The 23715-nt window shown below is 39.4% G+C and overlaps 1 protein-coding gene across 1 annotated transcript in view; it reads left to right on the top strand.

Moving 5' to 3' along the window:
- Positions 1-19436, top strand: part of scn8ab (sodium channel, voltage gated, type VIII, alpha subunit b) — a 48896-nt gene extending 29460 nt beyond the window's left edge. The window contains exons 15-28 of the mRNA XM_035661150.1: positions 1287-1460; positions 1862-2218; positions 2345-2518; positions 2675-2968; positions 4564-4681; positions 4830-4984; positions 5605-5778; positions 9210-9332; positions 11475-11759; positions 11850-11903; positions 11993-12130; positions 12578-12682; positions 12799-13069; positions 13860-19436. Coding sequence (XP_035517043.1) covers positions 1287-1460; positions 1862-2218; positions 2345-2518; positions 2675-2968; positions 4564-4681; positions 4830-4984; positions 5605-5778; positions 9210-9332; positions 11475-11759; positions 11850-11903; positions 11993-12130; positions 12578-12682; positions 12799-13069; positions 13860-15025 — 3588 coding nt within the window. The 3' untranslated portion in view covers positions 15026-19436. The remainder of the gene's footprint in view (positions 1-1286; positions 1461-1861; positions 2219-2344; positions 2519-2674; positions 2969-4563; positions 4682-4829; positions 4985-5604; positions 5779-9209; positions 9333-11474; positions 11760-11849; positions 11904-11992; positions 12131-12577; positions 12683-12798; positions 13070-13859) is intronic.
- The last annotated feature ends 4279 nt before the right edge of the window (positions 19437-23715 follow it).

Here is a 23715-nt window from a genome sequence, read left to right as displayed (position 1 = left end):
CCCTAATAATTCCTACAGGAACAATAGGGTCCTTGCACTGGTCAGTGCTCGGTCCCTAATCAAATAGATGTAAAATAAACAAGGAGTAGTGACCTGTTAATTTGACGGCTCCACTGCATTTGACCTTGGTAAAATAAAAGTCCATTGCAGCTCATGTCAATGCTGATGGTGATTGAAAGCAATTATTCAACACTAGATATTGTTGTAGGGGGTAAAAATACAAAGAAGAGATATGAGATGAAGGGAGAGAGATGGAGAAAAGATGCAAGGCAGAAGAGGAAACAGGATGAAACAGAGAGAACATCAGGAGTGTGTGTGGTTGATTTGCTCTGTGAAGCTTCAAGCTACAACCAGATGTCCTTCACACACTCTCTCTCTCTCTCTCTCTCTCTCTCTCTCTCTTTCTGTCTCACACACACACAAAATAGGATTCATAATAATAAGCCTTGCCACCGATCTGTCCAGTACTGGTTTGGCCGAGTACATATTAACCAAGTGTACAGACATTTTGATTTGTCTGTGCTCTGCCCTTGCTGTCAGATATCACTGTAGCACAGCTGTCTGAGGGCAGAGGTTTTGGCGCAGTGTCACTACTAAGACAGGAAATTAGGTCATAGGGATTGGCATGCTGTCAGGAGTGAAACAGGAACTGAAGTCAGAGGAATCAGCGTGATGGATGGTGCAGTATGAATCATTGGCTGTTCTCTGCAGCACTGATTGGGCACATGATTAGCTGTTAGGTGGACGACGAATATGGGAAAAGGCTCAGACTACTACAACTCCATACAAGTTCTGCTGGAACACGCTGCCACCGCTCTATGACCTTGCCCTTCTTCGAGTTCTCACTCGAAGCAAATCCCAATTCATTTTTAATCAGCACTACATTAAATAAAATGCAATGTAAGCAAGTCAAGTGTTTTTCATTCTGCACGCGATTTTCCCTTAAGACTTTTAGAAAGTTTTTTATGTTTGTAATGCCATTATGGCATTATTGTTAGTGTTTGTTTTGTTTTTTACAGTAATTTGACAGATTTAAAGTTGTTTTTATTTGTGTATAATCACCTGAAAATTACAATTGTTGTGTTTTGGTTAAAACATTTACAATTCCCACTGAAATTTCATTGGTTTACATTTAATTCATTGATAACTGTCTACATCCTCCCTTATCATGCCTGTTTCACCATGACATACGTTACATATACATACACAATTTCATGGGATCTTTAATTACATTTGATTTTGTTGGAAAATTGTAAATTCATACAGTGACTGATGTGGGTCTACAGGTTTTTACAGGCATCTTTGCCGGGGAGATGTTTGCCAAGCTGATTGCCATGGATCCCTACTACTACTTCCAGGAAGGCTGGAACTGCTTTGATGGCTTCATTGTGACTCTGAGTTTAGTTGAGCTGGGACTGGCGGATGTGGAAGGTCTGTCAGTGCTCAGATCATTCAGATTGGTAAGTGGAAGAAACACTGGATTTACTTCTTCTGGCCCTCGTGTACAGGCTGTCAGAAAAAAAGATCTGAAAAGATTGATTATAAAATATTTATCTTTATTTCTCTTTATTTTCATCAAATTAAGTCTTTAAAGCTGAGTATAAACCTTATAAGAGCCTATATAACCAGTTAACCAGTATTATATGTGTATCTTATGAATGTATTATTGGATAACACTTTTAATGTGTACTGTATATTTTGTGCCTGTGCCAGACCAAATGGCATACATATCTTACTAGTCAGTACTTCCCTTCACAACCACTAAAATGAAATTAAAACATATTCAAATCCATCCAATTTTAGCGCATTTTCATAATATAAATGAACAGTGGAATAATTCTGTTTCCTGTTTCTCTCGTAGTTAAGAGTGTTCAAACTAGCCAAATCGTGGCCCACCCTCAACATGCTGATCAAGATCATCGGTAACTCAGTGGGGGCTCTGGGTAATCTAACCCTTGTGCTGGCCATCATCGTCTTCATCTTTGCCGTGGTGGGCATGCAGCTGTTTGGCAAGAGCTACAAGGACTGTGTGTGTAAGATCGCCCAAGACTGTGAACTGCCTCGCTGGCACATGAATGACTTCTTCCACTCCTTCCTGATTGTGTTCAGAGTGTTGTGTGGGGAGTGGATTGAGACCATGTGGGACTGTATGGAGGTGGCAGGACAGACCATGTGCCTCACCGTCTTCATGATGGTCATGGTCATCGGAAACCTGGTGGTAAGGAAAGATTATATAGTGTAGATGCTACTCAATGATAGTGGCCCATTGTCGTTTTCTCAGTAGTGAACCATCCATTTACTTTGAGTGCATGAGTTCAGCTTTTGTGGTGTTTTTATTTTTGAGGTGCTGAACCTGTTTCTGGCCTTGCTGCTGAGTTCATTCAGCGCAGACAACCTTGCTGCCACAGATGACGATGGAGAGCCCAACAACCTCCAGCTGGCAGTCGCCCGCATTAAGACAGGGATTGCCTGGTTCAAGGTTAACATGCGGGTCTTTGTAGCCACAGTGCTCAAGAAGGTACCATATAATTAAGAATCTATATGCATGACCAGTTCTTGGTTGTTGAATAACTTGAGCTATAACTGCTGTTATATGAATGTGTGTTTAAGTCAGACAGCTCCATGATGGCATTCTTGTTTGTTCTATTTTTTTTTTTTGCTTTTCAACAAGCAGCCTATAGAGGATGAACAGAAGCCTCTGGATGAAATGTACAAGAAGGATCTCAACTGCATTGCAAATCACACAGTGGACATCAACCGTGAACTGGAGTATGCTAAAAATGGCAATGGCACCACCAGTGGCATTGGGAGCAGTGTGGGAAAGTATATGATTGATGAGGACTACATGTCCTTCATCCACAACCCCAACCTTACGGTCTGTGTTCCTATCGCTGTTGGCGAATCGGACTTTGAAAACCTTAACACGGAAGACTTCAGCAGTGAATCGGATGTGGAGAACAGTAAAGATGTGAGTAGCAAGGATTCACAAGAGTGTGAGAATGGAAGAGAGATGTTTGTAGAGAGATGGCAGCGGTGATGTTCTTGCTTTACAGTCTCATGATAATTTGGTTAAATTATTGCTTGATGGAGGGAGATTATGTGGTGGTTTTACTTTGGACGCTGTTTATTGGAGATCTGGGCCAATTCAGATATATACCATAGCTGTGATATTCCTTGTGTTTGATAACTAATTTACAAGTTCAGAAATGTAACTTCACATATTTAATCGTGTGTGCTTGTTTGTACCCATGTGGCTTCTTTTGATCCACTGAGCCGAACTGGTCTGAGCTGCCACACTGAAGACATTTAGTTTACCTGACATTTCAGAACATCCATTTAGACATGAGTGCTGCAACACTGAGTCTGAGTGCTGACCCTGCAGACAGACAGACAAAGGCAGTCCTGACGAGATGACAGACAGAGAAACATACCGTCTGCTGTATAGTGTGAATGTGGGAGAAGGATAAGCCAGACACAAAGCTTGTCTGATGCATGGGTCACCTTGACCTGGTTTGTATTGGGAGGAAAGGAGATAATGCAGCAGCGTCACTACTGTACCTGCACCAGGTTCATATTCCACTGGGCTCCCTCAACCAACCACACAACAATCCTTCCTGCACCACAGCCAGCCTCAGGGTACACTGCAGGGAGCAGACACAGACAGAGCTGCTAACAGCCAATCAGAAAAGCAGGAATCCATCTGGCTGTTTGGTAGAGAGAAAGATAAAAGAGAGGGAGTAGAAGAGAGTGCGAATGCGGTCCTTTGCTGACGACTTAAGATTATAAAGTGCAGTATCATTCTCTAGTGAATTGAATTGACTGAGTGTCTGTGTCTGCATGTGTGCAAGTGCACGTATACTTTATTGCAATAATGCTGCTGTTATGCTGGTGTTTCAGCAGTTTGTCTTTCCTCACCTTGACCTATTGTGAAGATGTGACATGATTTAGTGGTACAGGTGAACCTCACTAAGGCATGGTTTTAATGATTAAAAAGGGGAGGTATATATCATCTTTCCTATGCCGTACAACTTGGAAATTCATATTCAGAGCAATTCTCATTCTAATACCTTAATAAAATGGGCATCCAAAAATATACTTAGTATAAATTTGATATCAGATATCAAATGATATCATTTCCTTTTGGTGTATTAAACTGACTCTTTTGTTTGACTGTGCTTGTACAAGCATTTGTTTAACTCTTTCATCACAAATAACTTAATCCTCTATCACTGAAGAATCTGTATTTATGCATTTATAACAATGGCCATCATTACCAGTGGCAATCAATCACTGCTCAAGTTTAATTACTTCCTTGCGAATTTATTAATAACCCAGCAGAATAGGCAGTGGCAGAGGGAGATCAAGCTACACTACATGGCCACAACATGTATACCTCTTGCAATATATCATGTCATGCATATAAACCCAAAGGGACATTAATGTAATGGCTGTACTGGCACTGTGCCGTGTCCATATGCTTTCAGCATCTTACTGCTGAGCCTGTAATGTTCAGAGAGAAAGTCAGAAGCTGAACTGATCTGTTTGGTCCTCTGTTTGTCCTAGCTGGATGACACCAGTTCGTCTGAGGGCAGCACAATAGACATCAAGCCTGATGTGGAGGAGGTGGCAGTGGTGGAGGTAGTTGAGGAGTACCTTGACCCAGACGCCTGCTGGACAGATGGTAAGCGGTGTGACTTTTTTATTATTAATATTGTACATATTATATTATAGCATATTATATGTTACTGTGATATATTTTTCATCATGTTATTGTTATGCATCCGTCTCCGCCATGTATATCAGCAGTTGTGTTTTTATTTGTCACACAGAGTGTGTGGCCAAATACAAGTGCTGTGATGTTCCCATCACTCATGGCTGGGGGAAGCACTGGTGGTTCCTGAGAAAGACCTGCTACCTGATTGTAGAACACAACTGGTTTGAAACCCTCATCATTTTCATGATCCTGCTCAGCAGTGGAGCCCTGGTAAGAGCTCACTTTTTCATACAAACATACTATAAAAACATCATACTAAAGCCACTACTAGTATTTATTATTAGCCAAACAAAATTACTTAGTGCTTTACAACATTATGATGTAAATGTAGGAAATAACGTGAACATAGAAAACAAGAATGTGGCATTTGTTTTGAGAAAGTGAATCTCATAAGGATGTGCACATGCAAAATAATGTCTTGCTTTTCTTCTGCAACTGCTCTTGATATGATTGTTGCTAATGGACAGCAAAGTGCTGTAATGCACCAACCTTTCAGGCGGCAAAATCCAGCTTAGGTTTGCAGCTTTCTGGAGGGGGAAGGCCTGTGGCCAAATCAAAACACTTATGTGCTGAAAAATGGATACAGGCGATGAAGGATGGAGGAGCTGAGGGGATGATTAGTCTAGTTTGACTTTCCTGTTTGTAGTTTTCCTTTACTCTGTAAACAACTCAGATTTCATGTCATTTTTTAATCAGTTTTGTAGTCTTTAGACATTAAACAAAGATGTGGCTTACCTCACAATTTACTCATTTGAAACATCAATGTTTGTATCATTGGTAAATGCTGAAAGAGATCATTGTCTATGTGATAATTCTCTGCTGCTCTTCAGGCCTTTGAGGATGTGTACATTGAGCAGAGGAAGACTGTCAAGATCATTCTGGAGTATGCTGATCGGGTTTTCACCTATATCTTCATCCTGGAGATGTTGCTGAAATGGGTGGCCTATGGCTTTGTCAAGTACTTCACTAATGCCTGGTGTTGGTTAGACTTCTTCATTGTGGATGTAAGTACATGTGCATACCATTAAGTTGTATATTCAACTAATAGTGCAATAATATAATTTATACAAATCTTTTGTTTCCAACATTGCAACATCAAAGGAAGACATGGTTTCACCCCATTGGTCACCATTTATCAGGACAACATTTCTGTAGCACTGAAATTACAAATATTTAATCAGATAATTTCCAAAAAAGCCTCTTTTTATTGTGAAACAGACAACATAGAGTTAAAGTTTCATGTTTTAACACTTGAAAGGTTGATAACTCTTTCCATGCCAACAGATCATGTCAGAGATGACCAATAAATTCTGCTTGCCACTCCATACAGTTTAGCCTTCTAAACCTCTTAGAAGAAGTAATCTATTGGCTCCAATAGATATCCATTTGATACTCAGGTTTCAGCAGTATCACAAAAATGGTCTCTACATTTTGGATAATGCTTACAGTATCAACCTGACTCTCCAGGGCAAATGGTCTATTGGGGAAATATGGATGGTGTTTCTTTGTGTGTATTCTCATACTACAGAAGTTGACCAAATTGGCTATGATGTCAAAACCATGGCCTATTCTATAAACTCCTCTGCTAGTTTGTACTGTTTTGAGTACCGTTTGAGTCAATATTAGGTTATGATATCAGTAAATTTGATTTAACAAAGTATTAATGGGTTGTAGCATAAGATACCTATTTTATTTATTTCCTATGTGATATTCAGGCTTTGCTGCAGTGGTTTGTGGACCACACCGTCCTCAAAATGCTGCAACTTTAAATGTTGCTGTTTTCACAGAAAGACAGTAAAATTGACTATATAATGTGATATTACCATTAAATTGATAAGAGGGATATTTTTTCAGCGCTCTGTCAGTGTCATAGCCTACCATTTCCAGGGTGCCACCTGACATTTTGGGCCCCATGAGAGCAGCTCAACAAATGCCCTAAAACAGTAAATATCTATAAGCCCTGGTATGTCTCAGACCTCCTGTCTCGCTCTGGACTGCTGAGTCATTCAGTGTTTTCCCACCTGACAAGTACTACTGCGCCCTTATGGTTTGTCCTTTTCTGCCATTAGTGTGTAATGAGTTTCTCACTTGAATTTCTTCCTGTGTCTGTATTTGAAAAATGAAAATATACATTACATGGTATGCGTAAAGGCCTTAAAATACAGCCAGACCAAACATGGGAAGCATAGGCAAAGCTGCTGTCTCACATGTGTGTGATATTGCATGTTTGAAGCATGATGAGATAACAGGCAGTGAGGGATAGGCCGGCAATATGGCGGATTAAGGGGATTAAATACGGCACGTTATTTTGTTGCTGACATAAAACTCATTTCAGACACAGCTTCTTTACTGATTTGTGTCATTTGTGAAACTAAACTGAATAACTATAGTAACAGGCACTGACCTGCATTTGGATTGACAGCGTGATTGATCTTTACACAAGCAACTGATAGACAGAAGTGTAAGTGGCGTCTGCCAGCTTCGCCATGTTCTGTCTGGCTGTACCCTTAGTGTGATGTATTTCCTGTTGAAACAGAAGTTAAGGGTGGGACATAAATAGCATAAGATAATTGCAAGTCAAGGGGATATCAGATAATAAGAAAAAAGGCAGCCTCTGACTTTTTCTTAGAATATTGAAATTAATCTGAGAACTCAGATTAATTATTAATTTAATTTAATTTTACAGATTATTATTAACTAACTAAATAACATTTTTTTCTTGTGTAATTGTCGTAAATATATTTGATTATGTTTTATGTTGTGCTAAGTGTTGGCTGGTAAATTGACCACCAATTTTCCATCGTCCTTGACTGTGGGGTGTCCATGATTCAGTATTATCCTTATTATCTGATACGGATGCACTAATGTATGTTGTATTGTTGTTGGTTTTGCTGAACTTGTCTGTGGCTCCTAAAACCCACCTGTGTTTGGGAATAGTCAGGTGTTTCCAGTGACTACCACTGTGCCCAAGAGCCTGTTAAGATCACAAGCTTGTGGAAGCTTATCAGAGTTCACTGGGACACACTTGATTAATCCATACAATACGTAGCTCTATGGAGTTGGTTTTATTTCCTTTTCATTTTATTTCATAGTTCATATGATGAACAAATAGAAAGGATCAATCATACATTATTACAGTTAAAATCAGATGACAATAGACAATTTAAGCAAAAGTCAATAATAAAGGAATTCAATCGACTAATATTCAACAACAATCAACTAATAAATTATGATATTATTATAGAATAAGCTACCCGGCAGTATATAAAATAGTTTAAATTAACTCATACATACATTATACATTATACATATTAAAGTGGCAATAATTATAGTCCATTAATATCATTTAATTTATGAAATAGGCCATTCTGCATTATAAGTACTTTTACTTTTCGTACTTTGAGTATTTTTATGTTAATGCTTATTTTCTTTTACTAAAGTAAAAGATCTGAGTAATTCTTCCACCACTGTGTATTTCCCCCATTTATTTTGAGAATCCTTGTTTATGGATATAGCTTGAGATAAAGGACAGAAGAGTCAAGTTCTCCAGGTTATGAGGTTGGATCCATTCAGTGGTTGTCAAACCCCTTATTGGTCCTCCAATAGAAACCTTCAAATATGCAGAAATCTCAGTTATCTCAGTAACTGGCCCATGTGTTATGCAGACTTAACATACAAATCGTTACCCTAATATTGACCTGTCCTCTCTCTCACAGCAGGTGCCTATAACTGTGTCTCTCTTTAAGTTAAGAGGGACATTGTGCAGCTGTCAAGAGGGACTGAGGGGGTCGGTGTTTGAGGGTCCAGGGTAAGGTTTGTGTGCTGTGTTGGGACTCCTACTTTCACAGGTTATCCTCTCTCTTCTAACCCTGAAAGTTGTCCTCAACCTTCTGCGTTTTCTCTCCCCTCTTAAGTGAGATGCTCTCTGGTGTGGAAACTGTACTGTTTTGTACTGTGTACTGTGTGTATATGATTGTGTCACATTGATTTAGTGTTTGTGAATACATCTCTCCTCTAATTTTTTCCCTTTGTTTGACTCTTTATCTTCTCTCCCTCTCACTGTGTCAACCACAAGTTTCTTTCCAGGTGTGCTCACTGTGCTGTAAAGCTGGTTATCACGCTAGACTGGCTTGCCAAACTAAACCAAACATAAGCAAACAAACACATAAAAAAGAAAAAAGAAAACTTGGGTCATGTACATTTTATTGACCTGTGTCTATTGCAATAACCCCTGTTTAACCTTATGTTATATAGATACATATACTTACATATATAGAAACAATATATGTACTTATATATATCTGTATATAACCATTCAGCCATCCTTACAGTATATATACAGGGCCCACCTTTCTCTCTATATCCCCTCTAACTATGTGGGTCCTCTCTTTCTTTGCCTCTGTCTTTCCCTCTCCTTCTGTCCCTATCTGTGTAGGTGTCTATAGTCAGCCTTATAGCTAATGCGTTGGGCTTCTCCGATCTAGGCCCGATTAAATCACTCAGGACACTGAGGGCCTTGAGACCCCTCAGGGCCCTGTCACGTTTTGAAGGGATGAGGGTAAGACCTAAGACACCAGGCAGCTGGTCCTTCTGCATGCCGATAAAATAAAAGCATCAACGCATGCTAGAGATGGCAATATTAGAAGATTTTCAAAATGTCTCTAACGGGAATTAGGTAAACGCTTTTATCAATGAGAAGCTTTTTGCATGGATGCAGATCATCTCAGATGGTCATAATACATCTGATTTGATTTATCATATTTCATTTCATATATTATAAATTTAGTGCTATGTTAAGGCAATTTGCAATGATTTATCCATTAGAAATATTAACAAAACTCCTTCAAAATCTGTCCTATGCCTTATAAAACACTAGTCCATAACAGGGATTTTGACCTGAGTGATGCAACACGTTCTAATAGTTACTCAGCTCTGAAGTATCCAGTACCAGCTGAGAGAACAACTAGAGGTTGGTATGAAACATCACACGAAACATGTTTGAACTGAATCACAGGACAGGGTTAATGCAGACTGAAGTTATGCAATCAGAGAGAGCAAACCGATACCTGTTAAAGTGTTTCTGAGCTACAGAGCCCCCCAGTTGTCATATGATAGAAAACAAACAAATTGATATAAAAATGTGTGCACATAGTTAACATTTATTTTACAGTTTTACAGTATACACGCACTTGATTAATTACACGTCAATCATTTTGACACCATGTGACCCCTGGGGGGCTCTGTACTCAGCCCAAGAAAGACATATTTTCTTTCTACAACTATAATTGGGTTCTTTTGATCATTAATTCAATGTGTGATGGGTTGGATCAGCCTCTGGTTGTTGCTGGGCAGAAAAATAATTCTTGTCAGTGTCTAAGCTCAGCATCTTCTGGCTGTCCCTCTGCCTCAAGTGTCCTGTTATCTGATATTATCACAGTTTGGCTTTGGCATTGTCACACTGGAAGATCAATAAACTTCTGGTTGCATACCCCCCCTCCCTCGCCATCCTTGCTCACCACTCCTCAGTGAATGTCATCACCATGATTTACATGATCACCATTTTGCAGTAATTGTATTAGCTGATCATATGGATGCTTTGTCTATATTATTAGGTAGAACACTAAAATGAAAAGAGAGTTTTGACATTTGATGTTTGCCTATATAGTTTTGGTTTATTTGGCTTTCTGTCACCATGACTCCTCTGTGTTTGGAAATGCACATTCATATGACGTCCTCCTTAAGCCAGCTCTATCTCCTCCAACATGCCCACACTGCTGCAGTGCAGAATAGTTCATATAAGTCACACTCATATACTGATTTGGCAATATCTGTAACCTTGTAGCAGTTATAAACAGTCATTGTTTATATGGAATATGTTTTTCCTTTACATTAAATGAAAATTCAATGGCCATCAAGTTAATTATTCACATGAGCTTGCAGATTTTACTCAGCATGCATACACAAAAACTCATTGCCTGCTACAGTTAGTTGTTGACATGGTGGAACATAAATACGATTGTGTATGATTCATACATCCGCACAATCCTAGGTATAATATTTGGATGTGTAGGTCAAGAATAACTGCATTATAAAGGGGTATAAGATTATATTGTAGCACAATACAATCTGATACAAAAATGGCATAATATGGATGTGGAGCTAAAAGTGGATTGCAATATAATTAGTCAGCAGAAGGGCACAACAAGTGTCATTCACAAACTATGAACTGTCAACTGTCTCGACTGCTGCGTAAAAATGTTGAAGTTTGTAGTAAAGAGCGTCCTTCAACTACTGCAGACATATAAGGTGAAGGTCGTTAACTACACATTTTGTGTAGATCTTATTCAACCTTATATTTCCATTATTCACATTTTTCACCTAAACTGACAAGAAAAACAATATTTTAAGAAAGACTTATTGAGAGGAATGAAACAATAGTTTGAGTCACAATTGGACAGTCACATTTTGTTGTCACTCCAACTTTGCATCAAACCTGGAACTCATGATAACTCATGATGTTGTGCCAAACCATGAGCTGGACAGTATTGTTACAACCCACTTTGAGCCCCTAATGGAGGGAAAGAATGTGCATTTCTATGTATGTGTGTGTGTTGATGTTCTTATGTGTGAACATCTCCATGCAGCTGGTGTGTGACTGCAAAGTTACAGTGGATCTGTTTCCTTGCTGTTCTCTCTTCAGGTTGTGGTGAATGCCTTGGTGGGTGCAATTCCCTCCATCATGAATGTGCTGCTGGTGTGTCTCATCTTCTGGCTCATCTTCAGCATCATGGGTGTCAACCTGTTTGCTGGAAAGTATTATTACTGTTTCAACGAGACAGCCGAAGAGTACTTTCTCCCTGATGTCGTCAACAACAAAACGGAGTGTTTCGCACTCATTAATTCAAACTACACCGAAGTCAGATGGAAAAACGTCAAGATCAATTTTGACAATGTGGGGGCAGGATACCTGGCCCTTCTGCAAGTGGTGAGAAACCTACCGTCATTTCTCGTTTGTTTCTCTCCTCTGGTGTCAAGTGAACAGTTTTCTAATGCAATATGTCTACCCACTTAACAGGCAACATTCAAAGGTTGGATGGACATTATGTACGCTGCAATAGATTCTAGAAAGGTATGCTTTTTGCAGTTTTAAACCCTGACTTCCACATCAATGTGCAGTAGTGCACTTTTGTACGTATTTTGACCATTACCTCTTTACAGGTGGAGGACCAGCCTATCTACGAGGACAACTTATACATGTACATCTACTTTGTCATCTTCATCATCTTTGGCTCGTTCTTCACCTTGAACCTCTTCATTGGTGTCATCATTGATAACTTCAACCAACAAAAGAAAAAGATAAGGATTATTTTTCCTCACTTTCACCTTCTCAGATCAAGCTGCTGTGTAGATGATTTATTGGAATAGTTTAACATTTTGGGAAAAACGCTTATCCGCTTTCTAGATGTCAGAACAGAGAACATCAATACTACTCTCATTTCATCATAAAGGATTTTGTAACTTTTAGACAGAGCCAGGCTATTTGTTCCCAGTCTTTGTGCTAAGCTAACTCGTCGTTTGTGATAGCTTCACATTTATTGTTCAGATGTGAGACTAGTCTGACTAAAGGTCAAAAAAGCCAATATACTTAGAATCTGAACATTGTAAACAAATATAATAAGCATTTTTTATTGCCCTTATCAAAACAGTCAAATTAACCCTTTTGTTAAACTATATTTGGATTAGTACTGGGATGAGAAGCCTAAATCCTTGCAGATTGTAACCAAATTGTTTTTGTCCCTGCACTTTGGAGGTCAGGACATCTTCATGACAGAAGAGCAGAAGAAATACTACAATGCCATGAAGAAACTAGGGTCAAAGAAGCCACAAAAACCAATACCCAGGCCTCAGGTAAATGTTGTTTTGCATTCTTCTTCTTCACCACCAGGCAGGTTTGTATTGTACATTTCTAAAGATTCAGGAAATTACTGTACATCCTTCATCCAATTTCCTCCCTTTCTCCTCAGAACAACATCCAGGGCATGGTGTTTGACTTTGTGACGCAGCAGGTATTTGACATCTCCATCATGATCCTCATCTGCCTCAACATGGTCACTATGATGGTGGAGACAGATGATCAGTCGAAGGAAACAGAGGATGTGCTTTACTGGGTCAACTTCTTCTTCATTGTGGTCTTCACTGGCGAGTTTTTATTGAAACTCTTTGCACTGCGTCACTACTACTTCACCAATGGCTGGAACATCTTTGATGTGGTTGTGGTCATCCTTTCAATTGTGGGCAAGTATTCAAAAGGGTTATTCGTGCATGAGACAAGAAGTGTGAAGCAGCTTAATTGGAAATAGATCAGATATTGACCATATAAATGAGCTTGAACTGCACATCACACAGAGATGGTTTTTAAGTGTCTTTTATCCAGAAATAAAATGATATTTTGCTACTTTTTGGTATGAAGCAATGCAGTTTATTTTGCTTAAAAAACGTAATATCTATGGATCTCCAAAAGAGATAAAAGGCAGTAAAAGGTTATCAAAAAGTTATTAACCATGTGCTAAGACCAAAAAACTAAAAAGACAAAAGATTAAATGAGCTAGTGAAAGATAAATAGAAGTGTAAAGTAAATTAAGTTTTTTTAATCAACTGATTGGAGGTAATGGAAAAAAAAGAAGCTTTTCTTATTTTTAATGGAAAAGCAATTTTTTTTTACACACAAATTATTAATTACAGTATTTTTTTATGGGTGTTTTCAGTTATATTTTTGACATGTGATAACTCCATGAACAGCAACGTGTTTGTAGAGAAACAATATCCTCCATTACTCTGGACAATCAACAGACTTCACTGTGAACAGTTTTCATTGCAACTATTTTCTACAGAAAAAATATTCCTTATGAAAACTAACAGTATGTCCTCTGGTTCTCCTGATCTCTTTCTCAATTTGCAAAAAACTGTGAATGTGCTGTTCTTACTTGTAGCCATAAAAGTGCAACGTCTATCAAGCAAAGCAGTCAGTGGTAAATAAATCCCCTATATTTTAACCAAATGTATGTTGTGTCTCTTTTGACTTCAGGAATGTTTCTGGCTGACCTGATTGAGAAATACTTCGTGTCACCAACACTCTTCAGGGTGATTCGTCTGGCCCGTATTGGCAGGATCCTGCGTCTCATCAAGGGGGCCAAAGGAATCAGAACTCTACTGTTTGCCCTAATGATGTCCCTTCCTGCTTTGTTCAACATCGGTCTACTACTTTTCCTGGTTATGTTCATTTTCTCCATCTTTGGCATGTCCAACTTTGGCTATGTGAAACACGGGGCTGGAATCGATGACATGTACAACTTTGAGACCTTTGGCAATAGCATGATCATCCTGTTTATGATCACCACGTCAGCTGGCTGGGACGGCCTGCTGCTGCCAATTCTTAACTACCCTCCAGACTGTGACCCCAAACTGGAGAATGCTGGCACCCCCGCCACAGGAGACTGTGGCAACCCCTCTGTGGGTATCTTCTTCTTTGTTATGTACATTATCATTTCTTTCCTTATTGTGGTCAACATGTACATCGCCATCATCCTGGAGAACTTCAGTGTGGCCACAGAGGAGAGTGCCGACCCACTCAGTGAGGACGACTTTGAGACCTTTTATGAGATTTGGGAGAAGTTTGACCCGGATGCCTCCCAGTTCATCACCTATAGCAAGCTTTCTGACTTTGCTGATGCACTTGAACACCCACTCCGAGTCCCCAAGCCCAACACCATTGAACTGATCGCCATGGACATGCCTATGGTGAGTGGTGACCGCATCCACTGCCTGGACATCCTGTTTGCCTTCACTAAGCGTGTGTTGGGTGACAGTGGCGAGTTGGACATGTTGAGGCAACAAATGGAGGAGCGTTTTGTGGCAGCCAATCCCTCCAAGGTCTCTTACGAGCCAATCACTACCACTCTGAGGCGCAAACAGGAGGATGTGTCAGCCAGAATCATTCAAAGGGCCTACCGTTCCTACCTGGCTAGGCGCGGTTTTGTCTGTAAGCGCAAACCAGCCAATAACAAAGTAGAGAATGGCGGGAACAATCAGGAACAAGAAAAGAAGGAGGGCACTCCCTCAACTGCCTCCCTGCCCTCTTATGACAGTGTAACCAAACCTGACAAGGAGAAACAGGATGACAACAATGAGGGCAAGGGAGGGAGGAAAGAGAAAGGAAGAAACCAAAAAGACATCAGGGAATCTAAATGTTAGAGCGTTGGAATAATAATCACAGTAATAACAATAAAAAATATAATAATGTAACTTCAAGCAAAGCGAGAGGAAACTCACCCACACAGATGTACAGATTATTTCATTTGCAAGTCAGAAAAAATAATATTCAATAATTTTGTTTACAGACTTCATTCTTATATTGATGCAGAGGGAAGCAACTTGGTCTGTTACAGCTTGAAGACTCTTGAACTTCAGTCAAACCAAACATAATCAGCATACTGTGTGACATTGTTGTATCTAACTACTGATCTTAACAAAAGGGAATGAAAAACAGACAAGGAATTGTCTGTGTCTGCTGAACGGCAGACTGCTCACTTACCACTGGTCTACTGATAAGACAAGTAACTCTACGCCAAGAGGTAGAATGAAAAAACACTAAAGGAATTCAGCGCCTGGATGCAAGTAATGGATTCCTATGGAAGACAATGTTGTGAAGGAAAAACAAGGATGCTGCTTGATGCTGAAGAATTGTCCTCTAAAAGCAGCCAATGAGTGGTTCTGTCATTTAGTACTGAATTGTTTAGAGGAGCAAAATGACACACTCACTCTATAAGAGCAAACAGAAGGATGACTGGTGAGTGAAAGACACAAAGGACTGAGAGCGTTGGAAATACTTTTCTGTTTTATTAAAAGCTAGAAATTGTTCATTTGAGCAGCAAAAATGCAAACAGACAAAAAAAGAACAATATTCAACATTTTGCCCATGTCACTTAACTCTTCTACTCATTTTATCTTTGTTATACCCACATCAAAACGCTTTTTTTACATGGGCTTTCACACCAATTGGTTAAGGGTCTGTTTATTATGGGGTCAATTCGGGCCAAGGGCTTACATTTACTCAGAAAGATTTCCAAACAAATACATAAATAATTGTGCTTGTTCAATGCATAGAAATGACTTGCATGATGGCATGTTTTGATCAGAAATCTTGCATGAATTATCATAGTCCACAAGACACTAATACTCAGACCACAACAGTGGCTCGACTGTAAGATCGAGACATTGTCGAAATTTGAAAGCTCAGAGTTCAGAGTAATTTGTTTAACAAAGATAAGTGATATGGAGGTTGATAATCTAAAATGGATCCGAATTTGTATCTCATTACTCAACACATTTCAAATGATGTTTAAATTGTTGCCTCTATAGACAGAAGAATGGAATATGTTGGTAAATAATGCCACTATAGTGGATCAGTAGGTGAAATCCAAACAATGATTTGCTGCTCTGGAGATTTTGAGTGTGTAGGATGTGGAAACGGATGTCTGTGCATATCATGGGACTGAAATGTTTGTTAATTTGGACTGAAATGTTTTCCACTTTGACACTAAAAAGCTTATATTTATAATTTGTATGCACCTATGTAATGTTTCATACCATCTGCCTTTAGTTTTGTGTGAGCGGGCATTTTGGGAGTCCTACTGTCGGTTCTAAGTGGTTTGTGGGGATTTCACAGGTATGGCAAACTCCTTTCTATTTCTGATGTTTCTCTATGGATCTTTCTGAAAGGGCTGAGAAGAGTTTTGATTATTGTTTACATCATTTGACGCCATGTTGCTTATCTACATGTGTTTTTTTTTTGTTTTTTTTCTTTGATTCCCTTATGTAATTTTCATGTTTTTGGTGGGTAATGAGTCTTATTTTTCACACTTTTATAAGCCACAGCTAAGATGATGTTGAGGGAAATGGTCTTGTGCTGGAACGTATTTGTCGGATGTTAGTGGTATCCTATTTTATCGAGAAACAGAAAATTATGATTGGGTAATGAGAACATTGTGTGGAGAAGCCAAAGAGATCTGCCTTGTTATCCCTTGTTGCCCTTTGTCCATGGAGTGGGATTGGGTGAAGTATGCCCTGCCCATTCAGTTTTTTCGCTGTCATTATTAGACAGAGAGACCCTAGAAATGTATGCAATGCTTGAAAAATTCATCCCTTTTTCTCAGGAGATATTATAGATGTACTATTATGAGCTCTGCAACAAAATGCAAGTGAATGTGATGGGAGTATTTATGAAATCATGTTTTACTCTTTTGTGTTTTATGCCATGTTATGATGGACAATGATTTCTGCCTCATTTTGGCAGCCGCCCGGTCAGGGGCCAGTTTGACGCTTCCTGCTTATATGACGCTTAGAATTATAGGGCTAGAAGCATCTCAGTGAAACAGCAACATTTTGCTCGCTTGTAATGGCGGCATTTATATTGATAGCAGATTACATTTGTGGTTAAGTCATTATGGACTGTAGTCTGGTCTCAATTAATTTCGATAAACAAATAATAATAATGTCACCCCAATAGCAATCACAGATACAGGAAACACTGTGAGGAGATGTCATGAGAATGAATTGGGATATGTTGGTTTGAGCAGCACACTTAATTATTTCCGAAGCAGAAGTGGCATGCTCAGTGGATAGGCCCCAGATTTCAGTATTTAACAACAAACAAGTGCTCTGAGCCTCTTATTTGCCATTTTTCTTCATATTGCTCTACTGCATAACAAATACCAAATAACCAACAGAGCACTGGATGCATTCTTATGGTACTGTGAGCCTAAGCACCACACCACGGCTTTTGCACTCCCTGTTGTGCAGTGATGTCACTTCCTGTTTATGAATAACTCCCTCATCCGTTCTCAAGTTCTATGGTCCAGTTGCTGCATGAGATCTCCAAAATCAGTGTGGGTGTTAACTTGAACCAAATAAAACTCTGAATGATAAGCATAAAAGCTACTGCCGTCCATTTTCTCCAAGATCACCATGGATACACAGATGCGTATTACAGAAAGAAACTTAAAAAATGAGACACACAAACATCCATTCAGGAAAAAAATAAAAAATAAATACAGTTCAGGCTATGTTCTACACGGCACAAACTGCAAAAGCTAAGAATGGACTTTTTAAGAAACTATAAATAATGTAATATATTATTTTATTTTAACGGCATGTGTAGTTTTTTGTAAATACAGGATTACCTAAAAAACTACAGCTATTAATCTAACACTTAATATTAATAACCGTAAATAGAATGGCTTCCAGCTGACACCCCTTGTCACACTTGTTAGGCTGTGACACATTTGTTAGATGGAGTAGATTTTTTTGAGTCACTTTTCACAAAAAAGAGGGGAGTAAGCTAAAAGAATCTATATTAAAAAGCAGAAATTGTATTTAAAACTGTATAAATCAATACATACATATACAGAGCTATATAACATATATATTATATATATATTCTACCATATATATATATATATAGTATATATACTCTCCTGTCCACTCCTTGCATTGAGGTGATAATACCAGAACCACAGAGTGTAACTGATCATGCGTCTTTATTTGTGTGGTATGTTCAGAGAATAACCAAAACTCTGGCCTGCCCAGGACTTCTGCATACTGGGTACCAGCGTACAATGCATGGTGTTGTACTGGCTGCTTGCTGAGAATTGTGGAGCCTGCATTGGTGAGAGGATTGCACTACCAGCATACCCTTTTGTACATGTGTGAAGATGTCTTGCCCCTAGTTTCTTATATTGTACACACGAAGATATAAAGATGCAGACAGACACACGCACACTTACATGCACACACTCATAGCCTTTTGCAGGCAACCGCTGGTTAACCAGCGTGCCCCCCCCACCCCCAGTATGAACCACAGCTCACTTTGTGTGACAAAATTTTTGCTCGTTTCAGCTCTAACCCTCTTCCATATTTCCCCTTAACACACTGCTGCAGTTTGGAGTTTATCTTTAATTTTGCTGTCACTTTCAATATGATATATCTAATGATTTAAGGGTTAGTTGTCTTAACTGTCTGTGTGTTTGTTTATGGTGCAATATCTCTTAACGGCACGTGCCTTTTTAGCTTCCTATTTAGTCTGTCAATAAAATCAGCAATGAGGATATCAAAACCCACGGGAGTGAATCAAAACGGAGCACGATAGAAATGATGTATTGAGTTCAAATTTAACTTGTAAACTGAAAACTCACCACCTAGATTAGACTGTCTGGACTAACATCTTGTAGAGTCATGTAGTACAAGTGCTCTCTCTGTGTGTTCTGTTTACTGGCTCTTGGGCTAGTAAGAGAACAGCTTGCCTTCTGTTTTACACTTCTGTTCATTTCCAAATGTTGGTTTACCAATCGGTATATGAGGCCATTCTTTTGTAGCATGACTGAGATAAATTTCTTTTCTTTCCTGAAAATAGGCTAACTGAAAAAAAAAAAAAAAACTTTTGACTGTCATTATCTCTTGCCACTAATACAGTCAGAGAGAGGACGTGTGTTGCACAACCACATGGGACAATTAAATGAGAATCAGTGAAAGAATATCTTCATTTGAGCACGAATCTATTTCCAAACAATAAAGCAGCCTTCCAGTTACACCTCTGGCTGGTGTCGTTTTTGGATATAACATTAATGTCTGTCACTTTATCATACAGAATATGTTCCACCCTGTCTGGCAAATGATGTTGCTGTTTACCTCATTTACTGTGATAATTGTGAGAATATAAATGGTTAAGCTTTTTAAGCTCTACAGAAGGTTGATTTTGTTTGTGCTTTTTTTGCTAATATCACTAAAATTGCTTATGTAAGTTGAAAACATGGCAGAGAAAATGTCTGAAAGCCACACAGGACAATAAGGAACAGAGACAGAAAACTAGAGTCCGTGTAGGTTTGGAAACACAACATACTTCAGAAATACCTAAATTACATCTGTCTTGTTTCATTTTGTAATAATACTTCAGTTAGATTATTGTTTGAGTCGATACGGTTGGGTGTGTCATGGTGCAACAGCACTGAAAGGACTGTAAAATCAGGTGTGTTCGTGTGTGTGTGCATGCATGTGAGTGTTTCTTTCCTTCCTTCCTTCCCCCTCCTCTCTGTGTGTGTGTGTGTGTGTGTGTGTGTGTGTGTGCATGCATGTGTGTGTTTTCTTCCTTCCCCCTCCTCTGTGTGTGTGTGTGTGTGTGTGTGTAAGGTGGCGCACTGAATAAGGGAAGGAGAAGGGAGGGAGTGGGTAAGCAGAGACAGCACTGCAGTGCAGATAGATGAATGCAGTGGCCTGGGCTGAGTCAGCAGCATGTTCCCAATAGGCTCAGACTGTACAGTGCACAGTATAGCACCACCTTACCCACAGCAAGCAAGCAGAGGGAGAGCAAGCTACAGCAAGAAGATGAAAAGTAAATGAGAACAATGAACAGAGGCACAGACAGTAAAAAGCTAGTCTGTTGCTATGGATTTATCCTTCACCTTCTACCTGCAGTGCTGCATGTTTGGCACGCATCACTTCTTCTGTACTAAAATATTAATAAATGCAACTGATTATGACCAGTGCTGTTAAAGATACATTTTAGGTGATCATGAAACATTCACTGTTTATTTTAGATCATTTACTTGACTGTATTTGAAGGAATTGTTGTTTCCATTCCCCATGTTTCTAAATGTGTGGCTTTCTATACACACCATCAAAATATCTATATGCTGCAATACACATGCTTTGTCTTGTTCCTCCCTCCTTAAGGTTTCTTTCCTCCTCGCATCTGTCTGAATAGCAGGATTTGGTTGCAGAGGTGGGACGTGGATTAAGTAGGACGTTGGTGTGATCTGTCGGGCTGTTGGGGGTGGGAGCAAGTTTGTGTGAAGGAGAGAGGAAAACAGGCAAGAAAGTGTGTGAGTGTGTGAAGGGATACAGAGAGAGGGAGACTGTGTGTCTTTAAGGAATTAATAACATGTAATCTGCAAATTGCACGTTATCTGTGTCACATTGTTCATATGGATTTCCTGTCTGTGTCAAGTCTGTTCCACCATGCAGAAGATGAGTGGACAGACAGAGGGTGCATAGATCGAATATATCTGCACGGACCAGTGGCGGACTCAGGCTGTCTAAGGAGAACGGGTGAACAAATAAAAAGGGCACCCTATAAGGCACGTCCTGAGGCTCAGGAGGCAGACTGGGTCGCACACTAATCAGGAGGTTGTAGGTTCAATCCTTTGCTCCTCCAGCTGCATGCCCTTGAGCAAGATACTGAGCCCCAAAGTGCTCCCGAGGCTGTGTCATATGTGTGTGAATAAATTAGTTTCTGTTTGTGATGGCCTCTACCATCAGTGTATGAAAGGGTGAATATGGCATGTAGTGTAAAGCACTTTGAGTGGTCAGAGGACTTGAAAGGTGCCGTGTAAGTACAGCCCATTTACCATTTTCTCCACTGGAAGGGCACCCTAGAGGGCACTTTATCATATGTTATCCACTATAGGATAAGTCAACCACAAGGGATGGAGAGCCACTGCTACAACCGTAACATCATCATGTCATGTTCAATATATATTTTTTTTTTCTTAAGACAGGAAAGGCGTCCCAGAGAGGACACAGCCCAGGATTACAATGCAACGCAGGAGAAAGTCGCGTACAGCCTCAGCCTATAATAAAGGCTGACTGCAAACAGCAGCAGTCTCGTAATGGAAAACTCCGCCTGCTCCACTCATTGTACCGCACAGCTGTGGCGTTTGCGTCCCGCGGCTCGCCACTGTTTTAATTTACGTGTGACCCTGTTAACTGGACACTTCTTTTAGGCTCAAAGATGCAGGCATTATCTCGCTATTACCCTTACGAAGTAATAAGAAACAACAACATGGCAATAATACCGCATACCGCACTGTTGAGGCATCCTAAAGGCGAAGGCACTTTTGCTGCATAATTTTTTCTTCAAGAAATTCAGAAATGCCATTTAGCCAAAATGCAAGGATGTGACAGATTTATGCGTTTTGTGCTCTTTTTATCCCTGGTTTGGTCCTCACATGCCGCCACTGCCCCTTTTGGTTTGGGGATTTGTGTTTTTCATCCCTGCCCCTGAAAGTGTCTGCAGAGATCAGAGCCTTTAACTACTGTGTTTATTACTGTAACCCCTCCTACAGGCATGAAGTGAAGTGCCTCGAATGACTTCTTACGGCTATCTACCACCCTCTAGTGGGACTTGAAGGGAATAACTCGAGACAACTGTGTCACTTCCATGGGTTAAAGTAGAAGTAGTTCAATTTTGTAGACATAAGGTTAGTTAGTCTCTGGTTTGAGATATTTCAGCAAGCCAGCAGGCAGAACAGCAGCACAATATCACAGTCTTTTGCAGTGACTGAATGAATACGCCTCAACATGGACAGAGACAAAAGGCTTGACAATCCTGGACAAGTAAAGCCTTCTTGAAGAAACCCAGAGTTAATTTAGCTTTACTTAAAATTCAATTCTTAATACTACACACTTTAAAAGTTCAATGAGGGAGGTTCAAAGCAGGTTTTTGTAGCTTAACCTACTACAACACTTTCTGCTCACAGTAAGTTATATATCCTGTATATATGTCTGTATACACTAAATGCATTGTAATAAATGCATTATGTTTTAAATTAGTTTATTTGAAAATTAAAAATGACCTGAAAAATATATTAATGGCACAAAGTAAACCGCACAGGTTCAACCTTCTTTATTGGTTAGACTGTGAGACAAATTTGAGGGCTCTAAACCCTCCATTGTTAAAACCAGTCCAATCTATCCTGCCTGCTACCTTCCTGTTCGGATTTCAATTACAGTCATTAAGAATAATTTAATAATACAATTAGGCTTCATTTCGATGGAGTCAAGTCGGATATCCAGAGATCTCCTCTTTACAGCGAGTCTGCTAACAGCTGCAAGTGTTAGCAGCTTAGTTAGTGAATTATGATGCTGGGAGTAATGAGGGGAAGTATTGGTCAGATAAGGGCAGTCACAAGGAACATTTTAGCTTAGGCAAATGTGACAAGAACAGCAGAAGGGATGTTTACGTTTGCAACTAAAACCAACCATCAAATGTGCTGCTGTGAATGTGGTTCTTAAAAGCATGGCCAGCTTTATATAAAGGTACATGAGGTCATCCTTCCCTTTCTTCGTATTGATTGCTTTCCCCAGAGGTTGAACGTTAGTGAATGGACTCTCGAGTGCTTGTACTTTACTTAAGTGTTTTGAATATTTTGAATATTTCCACAAGGTACATTAAAGTCTGCTACATTATTATCTATACTTACAAGTAGTATCTTTACATTTTCAGATTTTATACAGCATATATGATCAGTTAGATTAGCACCCCTCGACTACAATGATAACAACGCTGCCTATGTATTCATGTTAATGCGTGATAATAACCTAATAATGTTAAATAAAGAAATAAAACAATGTTAGGGGCCATTCTGTTCCCATAACAATTACTTTTACTTAGGGTTCGTACTTACTTACTTTAATATTTTGAATGGAAGACTTTAACTTGAGTATTTTTATACCATAAACAGTTCTTCAATCCACTGTCTTTCTCCCACAGTGTGAACCTTTACAGTAAGTTTGTCTATACAACTTATGGAAATAAATATTACTGCATTTTACATCCACCCCAGTGCAGGACACATTGAAGTTTCCCTCTCAGCCTAAAGACCAGCAGACCAGCCAGCACCAGTACAGTATCACCGCTGGGTAAGATCCTGAAACATCAGTGTGACCTTATGGTGCACAGTGATTTACTATATACTAATTCTGCCTTTTTATCCTTACACATTTTTGTACACCTACAGTTCAATCTGTGACTATCTAGAAAATACAACAGAGGTGCAAAAGACAACACTGTGAAACTGAAAGGTAACACATACTGGGTTTGAAGTATGCAA

This window comes from Morone saxatilis, unplaced genomic scaffold, assembly GCF_004916995.1.
Source record: "Morone saxatilis isolate NCDOM2014 unplaced genomic scaffold, NCSU_SB_2.0 Contig18, whole genome shotgun sequence".
NCBI classification, from domain to species: domain Eukaryota; kingdom Metazoa; phylum Chordata; class Actinopteri; family Moronidae; genus Morone; species Morone saxatilis.
Note: the sequence above shows the minus strand (reverse complement) of the source record. Positions and strands in the feature narration are given on the sequence as shown.